This window comes from Panthera uncia, chromosome B4 (genome assembly GCF_023721935.1).
Source record: "Panthera uncia isolate 11264 chromosome B4, Puncia_PCG_1.0, whole genome shotgun sequence".
Taxonomy (NCBI): domain Eukaryota; kingdom Metazoa; phylum Chordata; class Mammalia; order Carnivora; family Felidae; genus Panthera; species Panthera uncia.
Window position 1 is genome coordinate 18321166 of NC_064809.1, and position 24505 is coordinate 18345670.

The window sequence follows — 24505 nt, forward strand, 5'->3', positions numbered from 1 at the left end:
CCCCTCTCATTTCACTGGATAGCTTCTTCAGGTCCAGAATGCTTGTCCTACTCCCTAATTTTACCTCTGGCAAAAGAGGACTTGTGTGTGCAGAGAAGTTCACAGTTTCAATCCACTGTAATGAACAGAATACATGATAGCCTTCACTAAGTGACAGAACTCACTAGTAGCTGAGCTGGTGAGAACCAGAGATCAAATCACCTGCCTACAAGTTTAACGTCTTAGACCACACCACTTTTCCCTTTCCCACGGTTCTTCTTTGTCAGAATGTAACTGTGTCTCCAGCCTGCTATGTCTTTCTGATATCCTTGAAAACATGTCCTAGAAATAAGCCCACAGATTACACTAGGATATAGCTAAAAGGAAAACATGAGCGACTCTTTAAATGTCTCTCATAGAATTCTAGACATTATTGGGGTACCTGGGTGGCTCAGTTGGGTAAGCGTCTGACTCTTGGTTTCAGCTCAGGTCATGATCTCACGGTTCATGAGTTCAAGCCCCACATGGAGCTCTGTGCTGACAGCGTGGAGCCTGCTTGGGATTCTATGTCTAGCTCTCTCTGCTCCTCCCCTGCTCGCTCACTCACTCACTCTCTCAAAGTAAATAAATAAACTTTAAAAAATTTTTTAAAGAATTGTAGACATTACCAAGATCTAGCAGTGCTGTTGAATAATTCTTTAGCATTATCTCCCATACATTCTATCACAATGTTTCTCATGACGAATATGTTGTACATTATACATATGAAACAATTGACTTCTGCATAAATGAATGAACAAAGAGAGATGATTTAGCCATGCTTCTATAAAGTACTTACAACATAAAATCATTTTCTAGATTCAAACTCTAAGTATCTCTCGCTCAAAATTTAGTAGAAATGAATATTTTCATTTCTTTTAGTGCTAATTTCATTTACAGTAAGTAGAGAAAAAGATTGCACTCTGCATCAATTAGGTTACTGAAGCCAGTATTTTAAAAGAAAAGGTTTAATGGAAATTTATATATCAACTATTTCACAAAGCAATTTTAAGTTATTGACCTTGGAGCTCTACGTTGAATGTGGGTGTCTGATTTACAGTACGTTAAAGGAGTCTTCCTTAAGCACTTTTCAGAGCACCTATCATACTAATTCTATACTAACTGTGGTTGTGTCTGTTGTATATATATTGGTGATTTAATTCTGGGAATCAATAATTGATACTTTCAAGCATCTTCACATATTTTTTTAGTGCTTTATGTGGAGACAAAGAAAATAAAGTGGTCATATATAATGTTTATCCTAAAAATTTCAAGTAATACAGTTAAGGGAAAAGAAACTTCCCCAAATCTCATCACCTAGAGGTAACCAATTGGTATATGGTAAATATCTTTTATACTTCTGTGTGTGTGTGTGTGTGTGTGTGTGTGTGTGTAACCAGAGAAGATAGAGAGATAGGAGAGTAGAGGTATACATTTATATTTAGATGGATGCAATTTTGTAAAATTGAGATTGCACTGTATTGTATTTCAGGAAAATAATGAATTTAACTTTGTATCTGCTGTCCTTTGGCGACATGCATGCCATCTGTAGGCCACTAGTTTCAGACTTTTGCATTAAAAGGTTCTCTTGAAATTAAAAATTTGGATAAAAAATTTAAAATTTGGGCTTATTATTTTTAGAACTATATTTCTGTCCTCTAGATTTATGTATCTATTACCTGGCATGAAATATGATTATTGACTGTTTTTGTATTTTCATGATTCATATCATCTATATTCTGACTTATAACCATAATAATGAAATTGTCTTATTTCCCTTAATGCAATTTCCGTTGAGTAGGTGCTCACCATCAGTATGTTTACGAGAGCTTCTCCATTCCTGTGTCCATGTTTGAGTCACCCCTTGATTGTATAATTAGGTACTACATTTTAAGAAAGTCTCATTTATGGTATTTCCTCTCTGTATTTTTACTTATGAAAAATATGTGGATGTCAGGGTGATCTGGCTGTGACATCTGTCACCTCATTAATTGCCAGGGTTGATTCGGCTCATCTGGCTGGCGAAGCAGGTGTCCCCTTCCTCCCTTAGCACTCCATGTGAGTCCCTCCTGAAGCTGCATCGTAGGTGGAAGAGGATGACCTTCCCCGGTAGATGAGGAGTGTATTGCAGTCAAGGGTATACAAGTAGCTGTGTGCTCTGCTAGAACCTTCAAACAAGCTCTCAAGGTCCACTTGTAAGAGAATGTAGAGCAGTCAAGTTTCCAAGATTCCAGACACATCTTTAAAAAAAAAGAAAGATAGAAAGCAAGAAAACATATGTTTGTTGCCTTTATATTTATATTATAGATTTGTTGGGCAAAAACTTCTTGAGTCGTAACTTTCTTCTACTTGGTGATTGTGTAGACCTTGTTTCCACTGGATCTCATGGAGAAGTATCAGACTATCAAAGCTTTTTTTCCTCCTTATGGAGGAAGAAATCCCTTATGGATAAGTTGGTTTGTCTTTCCAAATGTCTGTGAGACTTCTTCATTTTTTGATTTTTAAAAAAAAATGTATTGAGGTATAATTGACATACAATATTATATTAGTGTCAGATGTACAACATAGTGATCCACCATATGTGTATACATTGTGCAGTGATCACCACAATGAATCTAGTTATCATCTGTTGCCATACAAAGTTAATACAGTATTATTCATGGGACTGTATCCTAATGATGAACATCACATCACAGTGACTTACCTATTTTATAACTGGAAGTTTATATTTCTGGATTCCCTTCATCCATTTTGCACCTCAACCCTCTGGCAACCACCAATCTGTTCCCTGTATCTGTGGCTCTGACTTTTTATTTTGTTTTTTTAGATTTCTCTTATAGGTGGACTACTTGACTTAATTTCACTTAGCATTAGCCCTCAAGATGCACCCATGCCGTCACAAATGGCAAGATTTCATTGTGGGTTGTTGTTGTTGTTTTGTTTTGTTTTGTTTTTCCTTTTAATGCTCTATCTGGGTGAGTTCCATTGCTTTGTCTTCCAGCTTGCTGATCCATCCCTCAGCTCGCTCCAGTCTGTTGTTGAACCTCTCCATTTTTCTAGTATATCTTTCAGTTCGCTTATTATATTCTTCAGCTCTATGCTTTCTGTTTGATACTTTCTTACATTTTCTGTCTCTTTGTCGAAGTTCTCACTGTGTTCATCCATTCTTCTTCGGAGTTCAGCGAGCATCTTTATGATCATTACTTTGAATTCTTTATCTACTTGGTAAAGAATTCTTTGTATCATTAAGGTCTTTTCCCAAGGGTTTTGCCTTTTTCTTTCATTCACAACATATTTCTCTGCTCCCTCATTTTCCTTGACTCTCTGTGTTTGTTTCTCTGGATTAGAAACAGAAACTCCTAGTTTCTAGTAGTAGTGAAACAGCTACTTCTCTCAGTCTGAAGGAGTGGCCTTGTGTAGATGATGAATCTTCTTGTTCAAACTTGTCCTAGATCTTGGTGGTTTCTTGATTCTTTGTGATTTTCTAACCCCCCTGATTTATTCTTGGTATGTCCCTGATTTTCAGAGTGTGCCAAGATCCATCAGTATTCCAAGATGGAGGGATCTCATTTAGCGCTTAGTTTCAGGCTGGAAACAAGAAAGCAGACCCTCTGGTAGCAGTTTTTACAGTATAAATACTTATGGTCCTGTGGGGCCATTATCATAACCCCTGCTGGCCTCCAAGCCAGGGGATCTGGAGGTGTCCTCTGGGTGACAGTTGCAAAACTTGGGGCTCCAGATGAGTATTTAAACTCTGTTCTGTTGAGCTGAGCTGTAGTGAGGCCGGAAGGGGGGTGGGTGTGCAAGTATGCTGGCTCCCTGCTTACATCCTTTGGGGGCACCTCCTCAGCTTCCAAATGTGTGCGAAACCCAAAGCCTATTTCTCAGGCTGAAGCTCTGGACTAAGTTAAATAGGCCTTTTTCACAGGACGACTGGGTTACGGTGGCCTGAGAAGAACTCAGGAACTATCCTTCTGATTCTTACCTTCCCTGGGGAGCCAGGCAGTTAAAGAGTTAAAGGCGGGGGGGGGGGGGGGTCCTTGTGTGGATTGCATACACCCACTAGCTTTAGCTAGGCAGCTAGAGGGTGTAGGGTCTTCATAAAGACAGCAGGGAAAATGTCTTGACTGCACACACCTGTGGGCTTGAGGAATGCAACAGGAGAGTTCTCTGTCCGTGTGTGTGCGCGCACGCGCGTGCGTGTGTGCGTGCGCGCGCACGTCTGCCAGCTTTAGGTCGGGAGTGGCAGAATGCCGTGACCACTCAGGCTCGCCAACCCTAGCCAGGGAGCGGGGTGGGGGGTAAAGTACTGCAACTGCCCACGCTCTCAGACTTTGGTTAGGGAGCTGGAGAATGCTACGACCACTCGCCCTCCCCTGCCCCAACCGTGGAACAAGGGGGCCCTGCCACCAGCTGCACTCTCCGGCCTCAGCAAGATAGTACCACCACCACTCACCCCCGCCTGCCTTGGCAAGCGGTCAGGAGGCTGCCAAGTTTGAGCTCACCTACCTGTGCTAGCCGGGTAAGTGGAGATGGCATCCCCCAGTGCCTCCATCTCCAGGGAGAGAGAGTTTCACCTGTCCACCTACTACAGCAGCTGCCTTGGCTTAGTCAGTCATTCCGCCTATTACAGCAGGTGTATGTATGTATGAAGTTATATTTTTGCAGCAGATGCTTTTAGATTAGCAAATGAATTTCACATATAGTCCAGGTGCTTTCCAAATTGCTTTTATTTATTTTTTTTTCCCCTAGTCAGTCTGGAGGCAAGTGAGACTTAACTCAAACCTTTTAAAAAGGGAATCTCAGTTTCCTATAGCACTTTGGGCCCCTTGGACATCAGCACTCTTGGTTCTCAAGCCAGATATTTTAGGGGCTCATTTCTCTGGTGCCGATCCCAGGGGTGTCTGGGCGCCTAATGTGGGTCACCAACTCCTTGCTCCTCCAGGACAGGCGCCCAGCAGGTGAGACCTTTCCCTGTTGTGTGTCCTCACACCCGGGGTGGGATTTTGGTGAGACCACGTCTCTGTTCCTCCAGCCCATCCCAATGTGGTATTTTATCCTTTATTGCAGAAAAGCAGCTCACCTAGTTTGCAGATCTTTTTCAGAGGGAAATGATTCATATGTTGTAGATTGGTGTGTCCCTGAGGAGGTGAGTACGGGATCTCCCTACACCGCCATTTGTGCAAGTCCCTGCTGCCCCTCACCAGGAAATTTCTTAATATTCAAAATTCTATTGTATCTTTTCTTGGGACATGATATATAGATTCTAGTCTTCGTTACCTCGGAATAATTGTTCTCCTAATACATGAAAAAAAAAAAAAACTTTTCGGGCGCCTGGGTGGCTCAGTCAGTTTAGCGTCCGACTCTGCCTCAGGTCATGATCTCACGGTTGGTGAGTTCAAGCCCTGTGTCAGGCTCTCTGCTGTCAACACAGAGTCCACTTCAGATCCTCTGTACCAAAAATACATAAACATGAAAATAAATAAATAAAATACATTTCTGTGTCTTTACATGTATGTGTGTGTGTGTATATACATGTAATGTATGTATATATCATATATATGATCTTTTTCTATAGTTTATATGATGTATCCTAGATACTTATTTTCTTCGTCCTTTCCACTTCATTTGTGTGCACGTCTCAAGACTGTTTTCTATGCCCTAAATAGGAATTTTGTCATGCGTATTCCGTTCTTATTGCAGCTAATAAATTCATCTCCATAATTATTTCCCTGAGTGCTATCAGCTCACTGTTTTTCTTATTTTATTATTGTACCATATTCTTTTAGCTTCTTGTATGAACATTAATTTTTTAGATCCTAGAGAACTATATTTTAACTCTGGTTTTAAGGAATGTAATATACACAAATAATATTTTAAAATACTACTTTTAAACCTTTATGAGCATTATGTGGTCCTTGAGAACTCATGTTATGTGACAAAGTAATATATTTGCTATATATTAACACTTGGTAAGAACCATTCACATTATATTCCTTTATTCATTATGAAACAGTCTTTGGAAGGCAACCAATTGATTTGACGCTAAATACCTAAGAACTTTGATTATATATTTCAAGTGACTAGCACAGTGATGTTCATACAATCTATTCCTTTTTTTTTAAGTTCTCAGTGGAATAAATTTAGAATTCCAATGCTGTTACTGCATAAGACAGGGTGAGGCACCCATAAAAATTATCCATCATAAAACCAATGTAACATCAATAATAGAAGAGAAGACAACATTTGGGTTAGAATTGTGTAAGCTGATGGATGCAGAATGGTTAGGTACAGACATGATGATTTTTCCCTCTGTATTTTTGGTGTTTGTCCTTTGTTTACGGCTGCACATTTGCAGGCATATTTGAGAAACATGGATTTATAGGATTTATAGCTACCTACTGTGCCATCCACTTTCAGTAACAGTTGGTTTCCTAAATGAATTGGCAAGTAGGCATATCACAGTAGTGTTTTGTTTTATTTTCTATGGTGTTAGTATAGTTTGCTTTCGAGCAGAAAAGGGAAATCTTTGTGCCTGAAGTGGCTTTTGACAACTCTTTAAGTACCATTACTCCTATAAAGGACAAGATGTGGTTTGAATAATTTAGTAGTGCTAAAATGTCACATTTTTAGAACATCTATTTTATGGCTTTCCTTGAAAAATCGAGCCAAACACCTCTCCCTGGAATTTATAAACTCGTGCCTCTAAATTCCTAGGTAAACCATAAATTGTCTTCCTCTTTGAATGAAAGTTGCCATGACAACTTGGCAAGCATGGGCTATAGAAGTCTAACATCAAACTCTAGTCTTTAGTTTTTCAGTACTTTCAAAGATGTGATATTATCTTGAGAAGCTCTGGTTTAAGTAAAAATGAACATTATTTTCAGTTAGACATATCAGTGATTGTAATCAGACAAAAATCATGTATATTTTTGCAGATAATCCATTATTTAAGTATAATGATATCCTTTACCTTATAAGACTATTTCTTGATTAACTATAGAGATTTAGGGGTTAAGGGAAATACCAAAATCATTTTAGATATGTTGATTGCAACAATTATATTGAGCTCAAAACCGAAAGTATGTAATTTTAAAGAGAATATCTATTTGGTATTTATATGGTAATATGGTAATTTGGCTGCATGATAGACTCTATTACATCATTCACCTAAAGATCACATCTCTGTGTTGCTAAACTCTTTATAATAATACAAAAAATAGGGAGAAAAATTGAAAGTTTTATTTGAACTTATTGTTTTTTTCAAAACGCCCCTTATATGTGATTCATGGAAAAATTAAATGAATCATTATCATTTGTAATTCAGACTTGATGATTTCCGGCAGTTTAGGTACAAGTTTCCATTCCTACTGTATAATTAGCTAGAATACCAGAATTGAAAACATGTTTGTTATCAAGATCTATAAATCTGTAGATGAGACTGCCTTATTCAATGTTGCGTAAGTCTCTTGAAAGTTACCAAAACATGTTTGTCAGGTAGGATTCTTTTGGTTGACAATAATCCAACTCAAGGTGGTTTTTTTTTGATGTTTGTTTATTTAATTGTTTGTTTATTTTAAATTCAAGTTAGTTAACATACAGTGTTGTGTTAGCTTCAGTAGAACCCAGTAATTCATCTCTTACATATGACACCCAGTGAGCAATCTAGCAAGTGCCCTCCTTAATGCCCTTTACCCATTTAACCCATCCCCCCACCAGTTCTCTTCCAGCAACCCTAAGTTTGTTCTCTGTATTTAAGAGTCTTTGGTTTCCCTGCCTCTCTGTTTTTATCTTATTTTTCCTTCCCTTCCCCTATGTTCATCTGTTGTGTTTCTCATATTCCACATATGAGTGAAATCATATGATACCTGTCTTTCTCTGACTTATTTCATTTAGCATAATACCCTGCAGTTCCATCCATGTTGTTGCAAATGGCAAGATTTCATTCTTTTTCATCACTGAGTGGTATTCTATTATGTCTATATACCACATCTTCTTTATCCATTCATCAGTTGATAGACATTTGGGCTCTATCCATAATTTGGCTGTTGTTGATAGCACTGCTATAAACATTGGGGTGCATGTGTCCCTTTGATTCAGCATTTCTGTGTCCTTTGGATAAATTCCTAGTAGTGCAATTGCTGGGTCTTAGGGTGGTTTTATTTAATATTTTGAGGAGCCTCCATATTGTTACCCAGAGTGGCTACACCAGTTTGCATTCCCACCAACAGTGCAAAAGGGTTCCCCTTTCTCCACATCCTCGCCAATGTCTGTTGTCTCCTGAGTTGTTCATTTTCGCCACTCTGACAGGTGTAATGTATCTCATCGTGGTTTTGATTTGCATTTCCCTAATGATAAGTGATGTCGAGCATCTTTTCATGTGTCTGTTAGCCATCTGGATGTTAGCCTTAAACAGACACTTTTTCTTTAGAAAAAGTGTCTATTTAAGGGATTTGACAATTAAAAAATTTAATGGTTCAGCTAAGTGTACAAGCCCAGAATGCGCTAGATGCACTTGATCTGGCTTCTTTTCTTTCCTTTCCTTCTCTCTTCTCTTCTCTTCTCATCCCTTCTCTTTTCTTTTCTTTTTTCTTTTTTTTATTTTTTTCAGAGATAATGGCTCTGTTTCTATCCATGTTTGCTTTGCCTTCAGGCAGGGTTTCTTCATGGTAGCAAATGGTGGCACAGTAGTCATAGGTCTCATACCTACATATCTCAGAAATCACAATAAGGGCAGTTATCTCCTCTTTACCTGAATTCCTACATGTCTCATGAATTGGTTCCTTTTAGGTTGTGTGCTTCCGGTGCCCCCCAGCTACTGTGGCCAGTAACAATGACATGGGCAGAATGGCTTGTGCCCAATGTCATGGAGGGTACCCGCCACAAAGCTTCTGGTAGTGAAGCACCAGACAGTAGGAAGGAGTTCTACATGTGACGAAGACACAACCAAATGCTCGTTACCTCCTAGAACCCAGGCAGTCGGTGTCATAATGTTCTGGAAAGGAGTGCTAGAAAACCACTAGGATATGAAATCTCTCTTGGGCTGCATGAAATCTTATTCATGCTTCTTTCTTTGTATCTCCTTTTTTTCCTCCTTTCTCTAAAGAACTTTTTTTTATCTTTCATCAGGGTTGTACCCATAATTTGTATCTGATACCCAGAGTTCAATTGGAGGTTGGACGTTTACCTAGTATTTTTTCTTTTATCTTACTGTTAACATTTCATCACTGTTATCAAGATTTATATCTAAGGTCATATTTTTTCTTTTGGTCATGGGACAAAACCTATTTAGAATGCTGCATAGGAAATTCCTTTCCTTTATGTAGTCAGTTTTATATATTTCTAGCCTGATGACTTGAAAGGTACATGGAATTGTTTTCACTAGATTTCAAGAATAATCGTATTTTATTCAATTAGCACTTCAGTAACAAATGCATTAGACAAAATTCACATTCTAAACTTTATGATTCAAATCACATACACTGTATTTGGCAAACATTATTCTTACATTCCTACATACATTCTTACAAACATTATCCTTACATTCGTACAAACATTCATCAGACATGAATGTTTTTAAATTTATTTTACCTAGCAGACTCCTCAAATCGATAAGCACAATTATATTTTATGTTTAGAAAAAATTAACTGCAGTCCAAGTTAGTCGAGAATCATATGATTTTTCTGGGTTTTCCTCAGTAAAATTGCCTTTTAAAACATGTAAATCTCTTCATTCAGTGAGAGCACAAAAATTAAAGGCTTTGTGACAGGCACCATTGTGATAATCAATAGTGAGAATTCAAATAAAAGTAGAATTTAATAACCCAAATTATAGGGGAAAAATGTATTATTTCCATTTCTGGGATCATTAACTGAAAGCAGGTCTTCATATAAAGACCTCGTTTTAAAGAAGAGAAGTTTGGGTTTGTTGTCACTCAATAGTAATTATAGTTCAGGTTTTCAGTAAATAGCTCCAAAAGTGACATTTTGTTTGGGCAGCAATTAGATCCCTACAATTACTGTGGTAAAAAGACTATTGTAAACAGAGTGTATATTTTTCTCTGTGTTTTATTTAACAATTTCCTCTAAAGAGGTTTATTTTATTTATTTTTAAATCTAATTCACTTCCTTCAGAGGTTATTTAACTCCTCTGGCTATTTTGAAGAATAGTAATATTTCTAGTTGCATAATATCATTTTTGTTTGATTTTTAAAGAATTTTAGGGACAGTATCTCTAGGGTTTTGTGTTTTTTTTTCTCCTTTTGAGAGCTTTTTTTTTTTTTTTCTTTTTAATGGAACTCTGTGTATAACGCTGGCAATTATATACATTGGGTATATAGTGACTTAAATGCTTTTTTTTTCCCAGCCTGATTGAGATAGAATTTATATAGAACATTGTATACGTTTAAAGTGTACATCCTGTTGGGGCGCCTGGGTGGCTCAGTCGGTTAAGCGGCCGACTTCGGCTCAGGTCATGATCTCAGGGTCCGTGAGTTCGAGCCCCGCGTCAGGCTCTGTGCTGACAGCTCAGAGCCTGGAGCCTGTTTCAGATTCTGTGTCTCCCTCTCTCTGACCCTTTCCCGTTCATGTTCTGTCTCTCTCTGTCTCAAAAAAAAATAAATAAACGTTAAAAAAAATTTTTTTTAAATAAATAAAGTGTACATCCTGTTGATTTGGTGTACTATATACTGCAAAATGATTACCCCATAGCATTAGCTAACACCTCCATCACATCACATAATTACCATTTATTTTTCGTGGTGAGAGATCTATTCTCTTAGCTACCTGAAAGTATATAATACAGTATTGTTAACTACAGTCACCATGCTGTGGATTACATCCCCAGAACGTATTTGTCTTATAACTGGAAATTTGTACTCTTTAGCCAACACCCCCCCACCCCACAGCCCCTGGTACCACCATTGTCCTCTGTTTTTCTATGAGTTCAGCTAGTTTACTGTATTGTATTGTATTGTATTTTTATTTTATATCTGTCTATTTATTTAGAGAGCACAAAAACCTGTGTGAGTCCAGGGGAAGGTTGGTGGGAAGGGCGAGGGGGGCAGAAGAAGAGGGAGAGAGAGAATCTTAAGCAGGCCCCATGCCCAGTTTAGAGCCCCATGCGGGTCTGGATCTCACAACTGTGAGATCATGACCTAAGCTGAAATCAAGAGTCAGTCACTTAACTGACTAAGCCACTCAGGCACCCCGAGTTCACCTCTTTAAGATTCTGCATATATGTGAGAACAGACAGTATTTGTCTTTCTCTGTCGCGTTTCTTTCACTTGGCGTAATGCCTTCAAGTTTCTTCCATGCTATCTCTGTTCTTGATGTGCATTATTCTTTTATTACAGGAGGACACAGATCACAATTACTATATATCTCGGATATATGGTCCCTCCGATTCAGCCAGCCGGAATTTGTGGGTGAACATAGACCAGATGGAAAAAGACAAAGTGAAGATCCATGGAATTTTGTCCAATACTCACCGGCAAGCTGCAGTAAGTGCTTTGACATTTTGAGTTTCCTTTTCTCTGCTATGAAAAAATTTTTGCTTTAATTGGCATATAAATGTTGTTTGTTATGATCACTTTCTACTATTTAGTTCTGCAATTGCAATTTAGATTCATAATTGAATATAAGGTATTATAGAAAGTGAAGAATTATTTTGAGAAGCCACTATCAATTTAACTATTAATTAAATTAACCATTAATTTCTCTAGTAAGATAATGAATTGAATATTCAAAGTTGAGATTGCTCTTGGATGATTTTGTTTTCTTTTAATCTATGAATTTAGAGAGCATTTAAAAAATTTTTAATGTTTATTTTTGAGAGTGAGACAGAGACAGAGCATGAGTGTGGGAGGGGTAGAGAAAGAGGGAGACACAGAATCCGGACCAGACTCCAGGCTCCAAGCTGTCAGCACAGAGCCTGACACGGGGCTGGAACCCACGAACCATGAGATTATGACCTGAGCCGAAGTCGGCCGCTAAACCGACTCAGTCACCCAGGCCTCCCGAGAACATTTTTTAAAAAGTCACATGAATTTGGCATCTGCCATTTTGCATGGTTTATTACTTTCTTGGTCTGAAAAAGATTTCACCAGAAACATTTATGATTCAGATAACCAAATTAGGTATCTCAGTGAAAAAGTTTGATATAAAGGGCAAAAAAATTAAATCTGGAAGTCTCCGAACATGTTTCAGCCTGAGTTTATCCTTTACCAGCGTTGGCTCCTTAAACAAGTAATGTAACTTGTAACGAGGTGTAGTTTCTGTATAGTGGGGATGACAGGATATCAATTCAGGCCTCACTTACCTTCCTTGGTCAGTGGTATCCTATTGTACCTGTCAGGCTGAATGCTTACATGGATTAGCTTTTCAATCTTCATAATAACCCTATGATTTAAATATGCTTGCCATCCAGGTATTGTGGATGAGAGAACTGAGTAAGGGGAAAAATCAAATAAGCTGCCTAGAGGCCTCCAGCTACCACTAAGTGATGAAACTCAGCTGTTAGCCGAGGCAGCCAAGCCCACACTCACAATGTGTCTATAAAGTATATCCCACTTGGTTCCAGCAGTTTTTGATAGTCCTTTTTCTCATAAATACCTGATTTAACATTTAGTGAAAAGTTATTTAGTTTTGCTATCACAGATAATACCAGTGATCTTACCATCAGTGAACTCATGTATTTTTCAGTTTGATATGACAAAGGGAAAACACAACTTTAACCTTTCAAATGTTATGACCATTACTGACTTAACAATAGAACTAACAGACGGGGCACTTGGGTGGCTCAGTCGTTTAAGCGTCCGACTTCAGCTCAGGTCATGATCTCACCGTCCGTGAGTTCGAGCCCCACGTCGGGCTCTGTGCTGACAGCTCGGAGTCTGGAGCTTGCTTCAGATTTGGTGTCCCTCTCTCCTTCTGCTCCTCCTCTGCTCGTGCTCTCTCTCTTTCTCTCTCCTCTCAAAAATAAATAAACATTAAAGAAGACAATTTCAAAAAGAAAGAGAGAGAACTGACGGAGCCAATGACTTTAGAGATATAAAGTGGCACTGATTTGATGGTTATATCAAAATTTGGGGCCAAAATCCTTCATTGTATATGTGTAGACTTTCCTATTTTAAGAGAACAACTGCTAACAGCTAAAATGGAATTAATTATAACTCACCATGAGATTATTCACTGAATTGTCCGCGTAGAACGCATGTGGTCTGAGGCTGAGAGGCAAGCAAAGTCCCCATCTCCGCTGATGATGAATTCCATCATCCCTTTTCTTTTCCATATTCAGGCAACCCCAGACAAAATGACAGATTCAGAAATGATTCCCTGTTGGGTTTAGAACAAGATTTTCAAAGAGAAAATGAGAAAGTTTTAGATTAGGACAATGTCTATCAGAAATGTCTTGCATTTGACAATCTGCTCACAATATTGCAGTACCTAATACGCTTTGTAAAAGTTCAAATGTGGGGTGCATCCAATTGAAGTTTCCATAAATTGGCCCAGTTCTGCTGTCAGCCACAACGGATGAAATCTCTAGGCAGACAAAGAAGGTCATCGGTTAAAGTGTTAGCGGATTTCTGCTTACTCACTTTCCTTTGCTGTGCTCTCCCAAAAGTGCGGCCGCTCATGTGTCTTGTCTTGCCTTGAAGAATATTTTTTCTCGGGGCGCCTGGGTGGCGCAGTCGGTTAAGCGTCCGACTTCAGCCAGGTCACGATCTCGCGGTCCGTGAGTTCGAGCCCCGCGTCAGGCTCTGGGCTGATGGCTCGGAGCCTGGAGCCTGTTTCCGATTCTGTGTCTCCCTCTCTCTCTGCCCCTCCCCCGTTCATGCTCTGTCTCTCTCTGTCCCAAAAATAAATAAAAAACGTTGAAAAAAAAAATTAAAAAAAAAAAAAAAAGAATATTTTTTCTCGTTGGAGTAGGGTTCTCTTGGTTACCGTGTGACCTCAATTCTCTGATTAGTCTCAAGATAAATCATGATGCTGTAATGGTCCATTTTTCTTCCTGTTAGTGTGGGGGTGACACTCGGCTTTCGACACCAAGCACAAAATCGTGAGCTTCAGCTTGGAAACTTATCTGGTATTCCATGCTCAGATTTTTAAATATGTATCACTGGTAGAAACATTTATTATTTCAGCTCTGTCATTGTCACAGTCTGTTTGTTTGTTTTGGTTTTTAACAGGAATTTTAGGGGCGCCTGGGTGGCTTCATTGGTTAAGCATCTGACTTCAGCTCAGGTCATGATCTCACGGCTTGTGCGTTCAAGCCCCATGTCAGGCTCTGTGTTGACAGCTCAGAGCCTGGAGCCTACTTCAGATTCTTTGCCTCCCTCCCTCTCTCCCTCTCCCTCTCTTTCTCGCAAAAATAAACATTAAAAAATTAAAAAGAAAACAACAAGAATTTTAGCTATCACCAAACATTTCTTAGAGTTAGAAATCGGTCCTGTACCCATTTTCCTGTCATTATCAACAGAACACACACACACACACACACACACACACACACACACACCCCTAGGTCCACACTTCCCTTTACAACAATAGAATTAATAATATATCTTAGTCTCCTTTTTCTTTCCTGGAAAAATTTGCCACATAGAGTCCTTCATTTAAGTAAGTCTTATGTCTAGGAACTTATAAATTTAGTTAATAGGTTACTTTTAAAAATATTTTTCTACATACGTTCTTGCTTTCTTAAATGTGATGGTTAAGTATTAGTCTGAGATTTCCAAATTTTAAAGAGTGACTCGTGTTTAAAACTTTCCTCAGTTGGCCTCCCCACCTTTCCAATCTTGCCTGATTTGCTCCATTTCTGTTATGCCTTCCTGGGGGTAGAATCAGGTTTGGGGGGATGATGACAGAATTGTAATGCTAAGGTAGTATTATCACCAGGGGGCTCAATACTGTCCATAAACATTCTCCCTCCTACCCCCACACCACCCAGGCACCAAAGTACAGCTACTCTCTCCCTTGATGTTACTGAGAGGCTTTAGCAGAAGGGGAAATGGCAAATGGGAAAGAACACATTCACTTTATTAATCAGGCTCGTTGATGTCATAATCTTCATGATCCTTGATGCAAAGCTCTCTGGTAATTTAGTTGGAAACAGGACTTAACTTTAAGCCCTAAGGGAAGAGGGAGATTCTCAAATCTTATCACCAAATAATGTAGTTTTCATGCCCAAGAGCATGCATTCTGTCAACAAATCAGACAAAAAAGAGAAAAGATATATGTGGCTAGGGGCATACTAAGGGCATTTGGCTAACTAACCCAGCTCTAGATAAGCAGGAGTTGAGTGAGAAAGCTAGAAGATTCGGTTTTCCTAGAGATGCACCTTCCCTCCTCCTTCCAGCTGCCTCGGAACTGTGCAGAGAAAGATAAAAAGCAGTGTCTGACTTGGAAGCATGATTTTATAAAGAAATATTTTCCCTCCACCACCATCATTTATAAATGCAGTCTAAACAGCATGTTGGAATCTTACATTAATATTCTAGTAAGAGGAAGAGAGTAGAATTGGAGTAGGAGTTTTCCCTTTTCTCCTATCCACAAAAATATCTTATAATTTCAGGGCAGAGGAAAACTTAGAAATCATTTACCTCACATGTCGAAACACACTGATTTCTTTTCCCTTCTCATATATGGGTCATGTGGAAGCCATACACATTAGTATTTATATTATGTATGTATGCTACAATTTGATTATAGTCTCCCCGTTATCCTTTTAGGTTTAAATAACATTTCTTAAATCATTATTGCAAAAAAAGCAGATGTTAAAACCTAGTTTTAACTTTGACAGATTAAAGGAAAGAGCATGTTTTCTTAGACAAAGGAAAGTGAAAAATTTGTATAAGTCCCTACCATATGGCATGCAATGAGCCAGATGCTTTATATTCAAATACTGGTACTTATTTGGATATTTTTGTCCTTTCTTCAAAGTCACACAGTTGTCAGACTGCAGATCTAGAAGCTTCTGACTATAAACCTAGGAACAAGTCTGGATTTATTTCTTCTCCTCTGTGTGGACCTTCAAACTCCACAGTTTTGATATTTTCTTCTATATTTCTATATCCATATTACTTAATATGTTGCTTGGGCACAAAGTTTGATTCAATAGCCAGTCAAATTAAAACTATTTTGCTTTCTGAAACCACAGTTTATGAAATTCTGATTCACAGCTTCTAGAGAAGTACCACTGTCCTGGTGGAAGGAAACCAGGGTTAGAAGTCATGAAACCTTGGCTCCAAAACTCATTTTCTTGGTTTTTGGCCTCTCTGTGCCTCAATTTTATAACCTGGAAGAAAGGGGGAAAAATGCCTGCCTTGACTATCCTCTAGTGCTGTTTTGAGACTAAAAATGAAATGGATATGAAAGGACATTGAAAATATCAAATAAAAATGAGATTGTAAGGCAGTGCTATTTGAGAGTCTTTATTCTTTATAACAAAAAATAACCCCCAAATAAGTTAATTCCCAAGTGATCTCTAAGAGTCTCCGATAGACAGATATGTATCTATATATTTATATCTATATTGTAACCCCTCCCCTCTTTTTTTTTTTTTTGGCCAAGAAGACACCAGTGTGCTTTTGGCCAGACATAAACACACTCTTAGCTTAAAAAAAAAAAATCTATATGTTGGTAGGAAGATTGATACTTTATATAAGAAACCCCAGCAACATGAAATGAAATTCTGTTCCCTCTCTATCATAATGCAGGTAAGGTTTTTTGTGAGATTTGTATGTTTTTTGATGTGGTCTTTTTTTTTTTTTTTTTAATTTTAAAAATCGGTCTGTTCTTGGTGGAGATCCTCAGACTATGTGAATTTACACAGAAACCTTCATTTAAAAACTTAAGTCTTCTGGGGTTTGTTTATTTGTTTTTTCCAAGAAAATAACATCATTTCAGCTAACACCTCCATAGGTCTCCTGTTGGCATAATGCTGATGTTGGCGGGCTGAATGTGAATGTCCGTGGTGACAGCTTGGTTTCTGGCCTCTCTGTGCCTCGTTTTCTCATTCTGCACAATTTCTTTTTTTTCCTGTGCATCAGAAAACCTGTTGATAAGTGCTGATTTTTCTAAATGATTAACTCAAAAGTCTACTTAATTTGCTATCTAGATCAGGCTACTCTCTAGACTACACATTTTTGCCTCAGGTCTGTTCACACCTTAACTAACAGTTAAGTTGTTTTTATTTATTTTTACTTTGGCTGCTTGAATACACTTGCCGCTCGAGCGTTTGAATTGCTCCGTTTCAGCCAAGACATTTACAGTTTATCAACTTGGCCTTACTTGCCTTTGTTCTTAGGATTTTCCTCTAGTTTAATAACAGACTAGGATGAGTTTTGTCTGCATGAGTCTTTCTAACTAAATTTTTAGGTTTAATTAGTTGATTTTACTATTATTATTATTTACTTAAGTCACTTATCTTTGAGACTAATTCTCTCTGTCCTGAAGAAAATATTAGTCGAGGGCCCTTATGGAAAATAAGGGCATGGTGAGGTGCCCGGGTGGCCCAGACAGTTAAGTGTCAGACTCTTGATTTTGGCTCAGGTCATGATCTCATGGTTCATGGGATCGAGCCTGGTGTCTCCCTCTGTCCTGACAGCACAGATCCTGCTTGGGATTCTCTCTCCCCCTCTCTCTCTGCCTTTCCCCTGCTTGTGTGCACGCATGCACGTGCTCTTTCTCTCTCTCTCTCTCTCAAAATAAACATGTTTTTAAAAACAGAAAATGAAGACCTCTCTCTGTTCCATTCCACAAAACTAACATGAGATTAGAGTAAATGAGTTCTGTTCCTCTGTATCCCAGGGAAATGAGCTGGTCCGCCTGCCTTAAAGCCAGTAAATAAATACATGTAAAGATCTATTCCTTCTCCAGCTGATGGTTGTAATGGTACAAATTAAGCATTCCTCACCTAATGTGCTGAGTTTAGTAAACTCCTTTTACTTATATCATCATCTAAACAGATGTATAGTAGTGATTATTTAAGATACCCTTGAGACCCTTCCTGAATCTAGGAACGACCTCAGACATAGAAGCGATGTTGGAGAGTTTTAAGATAGTTTTATGAAGCCCACAATGATCAGTTTTCATGTGTATAACAAGACTTCGTTTTCCAAATCAAGAAAGAACATTTTTTTTTAATCACACGTGATTTTATTCTATTTCAGTTCAATTTCATCTTATTTCTCCATATTGTGTCTTTAGTGGACAGGCACCATTATTTCTATAAAATTAGAGTCATAGGGGGTAACCTTAATTTCATCATCTGTTACCAATGATGGCTGTAAAATAATTCTAGATAAAGGAATCTCTGCCCAGCTTTCAAAGTCACAAGTGAGGTAAACACTTGAGGCTTCTGTGAAATCTTAGAAGATTTCATTCACATTAACCTTTTACAATCATAAAGCTATAAAAATGGGATCCCACAGCCATATCTCAGATGGAATAAATAATTTCATTTACTCTTGTTTGCTAGATTCTCTTCTCCAACCTATTTTTGATCATCTTTTCTGAGATCTCTCCGTGAGTCCATGAAGACTTAATAACAGTTAATTTTAGAAAAATGACCACAAAACAAAGTCTCACCCTGAAGTTATAAAATGATAAAGCTTTCACATGACTCTTTTTCAGGGAAATATTTTGTAACACTGAAAACTTAGCAAAATGTAAATGGAACAGAATGCTCTTTAAGAGAGAACACAACTAAAAGCAAAGAGACTTAATTCTTGTGAAAAATCTTAAAGTACAGAAGATAAAAGATAAAAGACATTTTGGGATTGGGATTGCTTGGACAAGCTAGTATGTTAGTATCTTTTAAAAATATTGGTTATACCAATTTTTGTTATCTTTCTTTTTGTCTATTTCTTCTTACCAAAATATAGCCTATTGCTTACTAGGGAAAATAGTCAAAATCTCACATGGTTTGTTCATAAATTATCATCCTGTTAGAACTGCTGCTGTGCCTGGGTTTCCAGCCTCAGAAAGCTGGTGTCTCTTTCTTTAGTGGAGGTTGTCTGTTAAAATGCCAGTGGGACTAGAAGCGAACCACCTGTAGCCACTCTCAATTGGTGATGAATCGCCAGGAATTTCTTATTATGAAGCAGCTGCCTGAGAAAAAATGTCAAGTAAGCTTCACTGCTGATAAATGGGGCAAGAGTTAGCCACCGGAATCCTGATACCCTGCAGAGTAGGCTGTAGAGATTGGTAGGTTTTCCTATGGGAGCAGCTCTTAGAAGCTGCGTTGGGAGGGCATACATTTTTACACAGCTTTTGAAAAATCCAGAAGTTGCCAAATGTGACCAATTATTAAAAATTGGTGAGTCTGCATAAACAGTATGGAGGGTTTTTTGCATTATGTTTGTAACCTCAATTTGAAGTTATTTCCAAATAAAAACTTAAAAAAGAGAAATTAACCAAGAAAGGTGAAACGTTAAAATTGAACTTGGCCTAAATTTCAATTTCACCCCGTCATCAAGTTTTGAATTACTCTCCTGATGAACTTGGCCTTCACTGAATTCCAGATCTGAACATATCAGTCAAAAGGCAGCTCGATAACGTGTTTAGATATGCAGACTTAGAAACAGGCTACCTGGATTTGAGTCCCCCACCTTTGTGAACTACAACCTGGGTGACTTTGAGTGTGTTATTTGCTCTGCCATCTCTTTTCTCATCTGTAAAACGGGAAGGATAATTGTACCTACCTTCTCAGGTTGTCGTTAGTATTACACGATTTAACATTTGTGCAATGCTTAACTCCGTGGCATCCATTCCATTAATATTAACAGTCACCATGCAAACATTTAACCTTTTTAGTTATTTTCCACTGATGGGGAAGAAGGGAAGACAGTGTTTTTCCTGCCCTGCCCCGTTGGAAGATCACTAGTCAAGGACTTAACAGAAGAGTGTCCTTGCCCTCAGGCGTACTGTGGCCACAAATCATTGCTTGGGTCCTGGCTAGTAGGTACCTCTGGGCTTCAACTCCTGAAATGGAAATTTCCAGGCCAAGTAACTGTTACCAGGTGAAGTGAGACGATGTTATCCAGAATGAAGTCTGTATACCCTTTTAACACATTTCACACTTGCCAAACTTTCCTTACAGCAATGGTCTTAGTGTTTCAAAGACCATGATGTGACATCGAGACTTGCTGTTCAAAGTGGGGTCCCTGGGGCAGTATCAGCAGCCCTGGGAGCTTGTTAGAAATGCAGAATTTCCCCCCCTTTACCCCCAGACCTACAGAATCAGAATCTCTATTTTCTTTTTTAATTTGAGAGAGAGAGCGAGAGAGAGAGAGAGCACGGGAGTGCACACACTTAAAAGCAGAGTGGGACAGGGCAGAGAGAGAGAGGGAGAGAGGGGATCTTATGCAGAGTCCAAGCTCAGCACGGATACGACATGGGGCTGCATCTCACAACCCTGAGACCATGACCTGAGCCGAAATCAAGAGTTGGACGCTCATCTGACTGAGCCACCCAGGCGCCCCCAGAATCTGTATTTTAACGAGAAACCTCGGTGATTATCATGTACACTTCAGCGTGAGAATCCTGGCAGAATCCACTGCCTTGCTTGTAGAATAGTGTGAAAAATCCAGAAGTGGCTTCTGGTTCTCACCCTCCACCCACCTACCCTCCAAAGGCTTCTTTATAAAACCCTGTTATTTTTTTTCTCTGTGCCCTTCAACAGTGTTCCTCCACACCCGGCCAGAATGGTAAATATTCCCACAAACTAATTTGAATAATTCTCAAAATGTGCAAATACAGGCAAGCAACTGTAAGCCACGTGTTTGCTGGAAACCATGAAATGTGAGAGGTCAAAAGATATGGTGATAGTTCACTTAACCCCAGTTCATCTGAACGAGTATCAGGTAACTGCACAATGATTGCATTTTGTTTCCTAGCATGTGAACGGTCCCGTGCAGCGCATCGTTCAATGTGCAGGGTTAATTTTAAATTCTTGGTTCTGTTACCAAAAAAGTACTGAAGCAGTTAGAATTTCCAACTCAGAAAATCAATTCAATTGATGGGCTTTATTCCTAAAAGGAATAGCCCAGCTCTTGTCCGTATATTTACGTATTGATTAGCCCCTTCTCGTGAACATTGTGATCTTTTAATTAGGCTTCCAGTGTTTTTAGTCACTGGATTAACGACCCGTGTCCCATCCACTCCTCCAAGGGTGTGAGAGTTGGTTAAAATTCCATTTTTATTAAAAAAAAAAAATTCTCCATGAAAAAAAACATTGTGAGTTATACTGCCCACGGCAGCTACTTTATTTCTGAAATACACTCAGCTCACTTATGGTTTTGAAGCCAGATTTTCCTTTAGGGGATATCAAAGAAGTTTGTATTGCTGCTGCGTCCATGTATATCCCTCTCCGTTGCCCGTTTCTTCCTTTCATGTTTGCTTTTTGTGGAAGCCTGTCCTTTTACATGTTTCTGTTTCTATAGCTACATACGTGCATACATATGGGGTCCTGTTTATACCACTCTCCTGTCCTTTAGTTTATATTACTTCTTATATTATTGTGTAAGGAGATCGATTTCAGTTAAATAGGTGAATAAACCAGTTAACAGCCAATTACCATTGAGAACTGTAAAAAAGAAAGCAAAGGTTCTGTAAGTTAAGAAAACTGGCCCCTGGATCCCTCCTTGGAGGGTAAGAAATAGATGCACCTAAACCCCAAATGTGCAAAAAAACAAAAACAAAAAAAAAAACAGTGGAGTCCAGGCTGTGCCCATCTGGTGAGAGGGCACCTGCATGGCTCCATCAGGCTTCAGTGGCTTGTGGCTCAGCGTGGCTCTGCCCAGCACTGCTCTGTCGTCCGGGCCCAGCACTTTCATCTGAGAAGACTGTACCTTCTTCAGATTTTCTCTTTTTTTTTTTATGGCTTTGGCCTCATGCATCTGGGAGCCTTCTGACTATGTCTTATTATGACTACATTTTAAAGGAAATTATTGTCTACTAAGAACAAAAACATGAATGACTGACAGTATTAAGGGTCCCAGAGAGAAAACACAGTTATGGAAAGTCTGATAACAGGTAGGAAAAGAAGCACCTGCTATAAAAGAAGGGAGATAGTATGATATAGTGGTCAAAACTCAAGAGATGTGGAGTCAAACATTTGTGGATTGAAATTCTGGCTCTGTTATTTCTAGTAGTTTCAACTTATTACTTGGTTTTGTTTGTTTGTTTTTGTAAAGTTTCTTTTTAATTTCAGGCTTATTTAATGGGGGGTGCCTGGGTGGCTCAGTCGGTTAAGCTTCTGGCTTTGACTCAGGTCATGATCTTGCGGTCTACGGGTTTGACCCCCACACTGGGCTCTGTGCTGACAGCTGGAGCTGAGCCAGCTCTGAGCCTGGAACCTGCTTTGGATTCTCTCTCTCCCTCTCTCTGTTCCTCACCCACTCATGCGTGCTCTCTCTCTCTCTCTCAAAAATAAATAAATATAAAAAAAAACTTTCAAGAAATGTTGAAAGAGTTCCCATATAGCTTTCCTCAGTGTTAACACCTTATGTGCTTGTGGTACAATTGTTGATAACAAGAAATCAACACGGGTACTGTACTCTTAACCAGTGTAAGGCCTCGTTCATATTGGTTAATTGTCCCAAACCATCCATTTTTCTTATTCAGAATCCGGTCTATGACCTACATCGCATGCATTTGTCCAGTCTCCTAGCCTCCTTCAACCTATGACATTTCCTCAGTCATTGTCATTCATGAACTTGATACTTTTAAAGGGTATTGGATAGTTATTTCATACAATGTCTCTGATTTGGTGTTTGTCTGCTATTTCTTCCGTGTTTTAACACAGGTCTCTGTTTTCAGACCAAATTACTTTTTGTGGCATTACAGAAATGGCATTCTGTCCTTACTTGTGCATCATATCAGAAAGTACATGATGTCACTATGCCTGGCTTCTGGTGATGTTAACTATGATCACCTGCTTCAGGGGATGCCTTCTAGAATCTTCTCCTTCGCTATAAAGATACTGTGTTTCCTTTTATAATTATCAAATATCTTTCTTCAAGACACTTCCTGACTATGCAAGTTTCCTGTTTCTTATCTTACTTTTGCCTTCTAATGTTACCATGCATACTTGCTAAATATAGGCAAAAATACTTAGCATAACATCTAATATATTAAATGCTAACTGCATTTTCCTACCAACAGTAAATATAGTAGTTATGATTATTTCAATATAACAGAAATGAGGGCATCATAACATTGCTCAGAAACATATTATTGAATTGTGGTATAATTCTATAGTAAAGCAATTTGCCTTCATTGATGTTAAACACAACACATATTACATCACTTCCAACTATTCGGAATCAAATAGGGAGCTATTTTTCTTTAGGAAACTAGTTTTAAGGAACTCTTGCTATGCTAGACACCTTCATGTGCATAAGGTAATATTCACTATCATTGACTAAATGCTTATGAAGATCCACATGTTATTTGGTCATTCAATCCGTGTAATAGTTTAAAGAAATGTCTCTTTTAAAAAAAGAATTTTTTAATGTTTTTTTTTTTATTTTGAGAGAGAGGGAGAGAGAGAGAGTGCATGCACACATGCATGTGCAGGGGAGAGGCAGAGAAAGAGGGAGAGAGAGAATCCCAAGAAGGCTCTGTGCTATCAGTGCAGAGGTCCACATGGGCCTTGATCTCATGAACCCTGAGATCATGACCTGATCCAAAATCAAGAGTCAGACGCTTAACTGATGGAGCCACCCAGGCACCCCGAAAGAAATGTCGTCTTGACTACAGATGAGCAAACTATGGCTTACATTGGTGACATGATGAAATCACACAGCTACTAAGTTCCAAAGCTGGGACATCATTTCAAGTCTCTGACTCCAAAACCATGCTAGATCATTAAAACTTAGGAAAGAACCATTGAAAATTTAAAAATAAAGCTTCATCTGGTTCCATTAAAGGAAGATTCTAAAATGTGTATCAGGTGGTTAATAAAGAACTAAGACTGCAGTAATCTTTTCTAAATATTTATAAGTTAGTGAGTTTTATGTTTACCTTATCCAGGTTCAAGAAAGTTACTCAATTGTTTTGTGCGTTCTCGAAGAACATATCACATCTCAATTAAGAAATTAAGTTTATTTAGAATTACTATAAAAAAGTTATCCTAATAAGAATGATTATTCAATCATTTTATTTATGAGAGATATAAATCTTATTGGAAATGAAATCGTGTATTCAGGTATTCTAGAAGAAAGTCAGTATCACTAGAAATATCCATGTAAATTAAGCAAAATACTTTTTCTTCAATTTTTCAGTTACTCTCGAAGTTAACGCTTAGCATAAATAAACACACTGAAAATATGTCTTAAGATTTATTTCATGTACTTTTGGAAATATTTTTAGAAAAAGTAATGCAGATCTCATTTTTCCAATAATAATGATAATATCCCATGAATTTGAGAGACCCAAGGTAGAAATATGTGCCCCTCAAACATAATATTGTTTAAATGAT

At 38.4% G+C, this 24505-nt stretch overlaps 1 protein-coding gene across 1 annotated transcript in view; it reads left to right on the forward strand.

Annotated features, from left to right (window-relative positions):
- PLXDC2 (plexin domain containing 2) overlaps nt 1–24505 on the forward strand; it is a 446547-nt gene that overhangs the window by 217491 nt on the left and 204551 nt on the right. Inside the window, exon 3 of the mRNA XM_049624674.1 lies at nt 11373–11519. Coding sequence (XP_049480631.1) covers nt 11373–11519 — 147 coding nt within the window. The remainder of the gene's footprint in view (nt 1–11372; nt 11520–24505) is intronic.